We start from the raw sequence: 4,558 nt of genomic DNA, 5'->3' as shown, positions 1-4,558 counted from the left end.
CAATCTCAGTTGGCTGTACCGGGATGACATAATTCCTGTGTGGAGATCATTCAGTCTCAGAATGCACAACGGAAGCCGGTATTGCCAGATTTCCCTGGCAGCCCCAGCTGAGCTGTGCAAAAGATGGCAATTGGGCAGGACGGTTAATGCAGAAGAGACATAGCCTTTAGTTTAAATTTAAGGTAACCCAAAAGCTTGCATCATTAGAAAGAAAAGGATAACTTAATGTAATATCACTAAGCTGAAAACCTTCTGCATTAATTGATGTCTAACATAGTACTACAATGTACCATTGTTCTGCAATAAAATGTTTTGTATAGTATATTCAACTATACTCAAAAACTAACAAAGTGTGCACATTCCTGGAACAACTGAGATGACTTCCTGTTGCTTACTGCAGTTCTTGTGCTATTTACACACTGTATTGTGTATACTTTGTTTTGTGTTCGTTCTTTAAGCTATGTGCCGACTTTCAACCTCTGTGTGCTGTATATCTTTTGTGTTTGGAATTATGTGTGCACTTTGTGCTGTCTGTTGTGTGCTGTATTTGTTTTCTGCAAAATTGTATTTGTGCAATATGCTGTATTTTGCATGTTTTGTGCTGTTTTTGCAGTAAGTTCTTTCTACACTTAGCATGTGTTTTGGGTTGTCTGTGCTGTACACTGACCTACCCTTGATGCTTTATGATGCTTTTCTTAGTATATAAAAAAACAAAGCCTGTTTTCATTTACTGGATAGTTTTTAAATTTTACTTTTATTTTTACCCTCTACCTTCTTTTAGCGGAGCTTTGCCAGGCACTGGCAGGAAACACACTAACACCAGTTGGCTCCCGTCCCTCTCCTCCACTTCCTGCAAAACGAGGACCTGCCCCAATTACAGATTTTATCAGCAACAGAGAAAAGACTACTTCAATCTCAATCCCACCACCACCTGCTGATGAAACTTTACCGGCACCTTCTCAGCCATCACCAACACTTCCTGCTCCTGTTTTGCCTCCCCCTCCCCCTGAGGATCCTTTACCAGTGCAAGTTCCTCTCCCTAGTAAGGAGGAGAAAGAAGGGGAAAAAGAGGAAACCAAACTTACAGTGCCAGTTCTTCCCCTTCATATACGCATTCAACAGGCTCTCAGCAGTCCTCAGCCTTTGCCTGTCATGGATGATAGCCAGAGGGCACATTCTCTTTTATTTCTTCCAAATGAGATGAACACAGGTGAAGAGAGAACCAGAGTGAGATCTCTGCCTATCACTATAGAACTTCTCAAAGTGTGAGTATCATTACCACTTATTACAAGATTTACTTTTGACTTTTTCCCTTCTTCCTCTGTTTTTGTTTTTTAGAACTGACATGTCGGTGCCTTTTGTAATTTTTTCTTTATTCTCTAGGCCTGATGATGATGATGATGATGATGAAGAGGAGGAGGTGAGCCTTGAAGAAGATGATTTGCCTCCAGACGTCTCTGATTCTAATGCCTCCAGGGTATATATTGGGGATGTGCCTTCTGTTACTATAATACCAAACTACATACCTCCATCAGTCCAGGAGGAGGAAGAAGAAGAAGAAGGTGGCGTCAGTGATAGTGATTCAGAGGGACCTATATTGTACAAAGATGAGGATGAAGAAGATGAAGAAGAAGAACAAACAAGTAAGTTGTAAAATATTGGATTGGATCCTTACTAGCAGCTCTTTCATGTTTATTTTTAACTGCACATATTTAAACATTTTACAACTAGTAGGCAAGTTTTAGGTGTCATCTTCTCTAAGTGGCAAATTTTATTACAAAGTATATTTATACTACCCATGCATCATGACGCCTCTATTTCATAAAAATTTCCCTGTGGTTTTTAGCCAATGAAGCAAAGGTTGTTCTATTTAATAGAACAGAGATCTCTCCATATAGGAAAAAAGTGGGTCATATGACTTCCTATCATTCATTTTCAAAGCTTTTTCTTGCCTGGAAAAGCCAGGGGACCTCCATGATTGATGGAACATTGGTCTGGTTTTTGACAGAACACTCTTGTTCCTCAGTGCACACACTCAGTGCTGACCGTCAGAGGCAGACAGAGTTTAGCTTTTCTCTGCGCTACAGTGAAAGTACTTTCCTCCTGACCATGTTGTTTAATGTTGTTATATGATTTAACTTTAAATTTTATTCTAGGTTCCCTGGCTAATAAGGTGAAACGAAAGGACACTCTTGCAATGAAACTTGGTGGAAAAAGCATTTCTCAGGACCCAAGTACAGAGTTACCTCAGCGGAGTCGAGAAGAGTGGAATCAAATCCGGCAACAGATTGGTTCACAGCTTAATCGAAGACTGAGTCAGAGACCCTCTGCAGAAGAGCTGGAGCAACGAAACATCTTGCAACGTGAGTATGGGAGTAAGAATCAATGCAAACCTAATGTTATGCAAAGAATAGGAAAACAGTGGTAAAAAGGAAACCAGATAAACAGTTTTGATGATTTGATGAGGGATATGACGCCTAGTCCAAATGGTAACTATAAAATATGTGTCTAATGAGCAGTTTCATCAGGTTCTCTCTGGATTAACACAATATATCAAGCAGTGTTGCAACTTTTGTAGGCCAAGCCAGAGGGGCCTTTAAAAAAAAAAAAAAAAAAAGTTTCAGCTAAAATTTAATTTTTTTTTAGGTTTATGAAGAACATTTTCTTTAGACCTTACAGAAAGACCAAGGATTACAAAACAGGAAGTAAAATGATGGTAGCATATGTTCAATTGACAGCAGATGATGATAGTTCATTGGAAAGCATTAGGCAGCTGGCAAAAGTTTAAACAGACATCCAATAAATTACCATTTTTGCCCTCCGTTTCCACAATGAAAATCATTTTCTTGCTGTTGCACTTTTCTGCAAGATGTTATGTTGACAGTGTAAGGATCAGTTTGAGTGCACAGCCTTTTTACTAGGGCATATGTTGCTTTAATACCTTTTAGAGTATATTTTCAGAGTTAACAGTTTCTGTTTTGATAATGTTTACAAATCTTCTAGGATAACAATAGACATTATTATTTCACAGAAAAAAATGAGGCAGACCGGCTGGCAGAGAAACGTGAGATTAAGAGGAGACTGACACGCAAGGTACTAATGGTTAAAATATATAGTGTTCTTGTTCTCAACCCTTATCAGAGTTTATTTAAAATTATTTGACATGATAATCTTATACACTCTGGTGGTGATGTATGAAATGTTAAACCAATGTGGAGCTTTTTGCAAATAGCAACCATTTTATTTGTTGTTCTTGTTTTTTTATTATTCTTTAGGTGATTTTACTTTGTTCCTAATTTTATGCTACTTATAAAGGCACTTGATAAAGTTCTAAAGTTTGTTTAGTTTTAATTACTTGGTACCAGTGGAAATAAAAGTAAAGTTATTTTTCACGATCCTTGTTTCTGTATATAGCTCAGTCAAAGACCTACAGTGGCCGAACTACTGGAAAGAAAAATCCTTAGATTTAATGAGTATGTTGAAGTAACAGATGCTCATGAATATGACCGAAGAGCTGACAAACCCTGGACCAAGCTCACCCCTGCTGATAAGGTAAAGACACTACCAAGTCAGTACTGACACTATAGCATTTAACAACACAATCATATCATCTGTTAGTCCTGATATGGCTAACAGCTCAAATGATAATGAGAGTCTCGAGCATCAGTCAGCTTGCATATATAAAGACCCATGTACAGCTGGGCCTATTGTTAAAGTTTGGCTTCCTGGTAATATATGGCTCTAGGAAAACCCAAAACAACATATTGAGTTTGATAAAAAAAATGTTTCTACATTACTAACATCTATTTCAAAAGGTTTATATATAAATTTGAGATGGTAATCTGTAAAAATCACTTTCTAAAGTAATTTGAGTTACTTGTCTCAACTTTTCCCTGGGGAGAACAGTGCCATGGGAAATTACCTCCTGTGTCATCTCTGGTACAGGAAGTAAAAGAAAATTGCCTTATTGGTACACAGAATTTTAATGCTTCATTACTCCATCAAAAACAAAGTCATGGGTTTGCATAGACTCATTCATTATCTTTACCTAGTAAAGTTTATATGAAATAAAAAAATAACTGGAAACTTGACACAGCAATAAAGCCATTAGTGTAAGATTTCCAGTGGCCTCCCAAGAATTTATAGTGAAAAGGGTGGACCTACACATCAGGGTTACACAGGTAAATTTACTTGACAGCCCTGATTCCTAATCGCCCCTTGCTGAATCTCCTTATTTCACATATGTTAAAGTTTATATATTTATTGCCTACAGCATTCCCTAGACATACAGTTAGGTCCATAAATATTTGAACAGAGACAACTTTTTTTCTCATTTTGGTTCTGTACATTACCACAAATAATTTTAAATGAAACAATTCAGATGCAGTTGAACTGCAGACTTTCAGCTTTAATTCAGTCGGTTGAACAAAAAGATTGCATAAAATGTGAGGAACTAAAACATTTACTTTTTTACACAATCACTTCATTTCAGGGGTTTAAAAGTAATTGGACAATTGACTCAAAGGCTATTTCATGGGCTGGTGTGGGCAATTCCTTC

The 4,558-nt window shown here is 37.3% G+C and overlaps 1 protein-coding gene across 4 annotated transcripts in view; it reads left to right on the top strand.

The window, feature by feature from the left end:
• The window catches only part of PHACTR4 (phosphatase and actin regulator 4), a 34,229-nt gene that overhangs the window by 25,362 nt on the left and 4,309 nt on the right, over positions 1-4,558 (top strand). For all 4 annotated transcript variants that reach the window (XM_072421222.1, XM_072421238.1, XM_072421230.1 and 1 more), the window contains 5 exons: positions 782-1,265; positions 1,384-1,643; positions 2,157-2,363; positions 3,032-3,093; positions 3,415-3,552. In XM_072421222.1, the coding sequence (XP_072277323.1) occupies positions 782-1,265; positions 1,384-1,643; positions 2,157-2,363; positions 3,032-3,093; positions 3,415-3,552 (1,151 nt within the window). The remainder of the gene's footprint in view (positions 1-781; positions 1,266-1,383; positions 1,644-2,156; positions 2,364-3,031; positions 3,094-3,414; positions 3,553-4,558) is intronic.

This window comes from Pyxicephalus adspersus, chromosome 1 (genome assembly GCF_032062135.1).
Source record: "Pyxicephalus adspersus chromosome 1, UCB_Pads_2.0, whole genome shotgun sequence".
Taxonomy (NCBI): Eukaryota; Metazoa; Chordata; class Amphibia; order Anura; family Pyxicephalidae; genus Pyxicephalus; species Pyxicephalus adspersus.
This window is presented reverse-complemented; position numbering and strand designations above follow the sequence as displayed.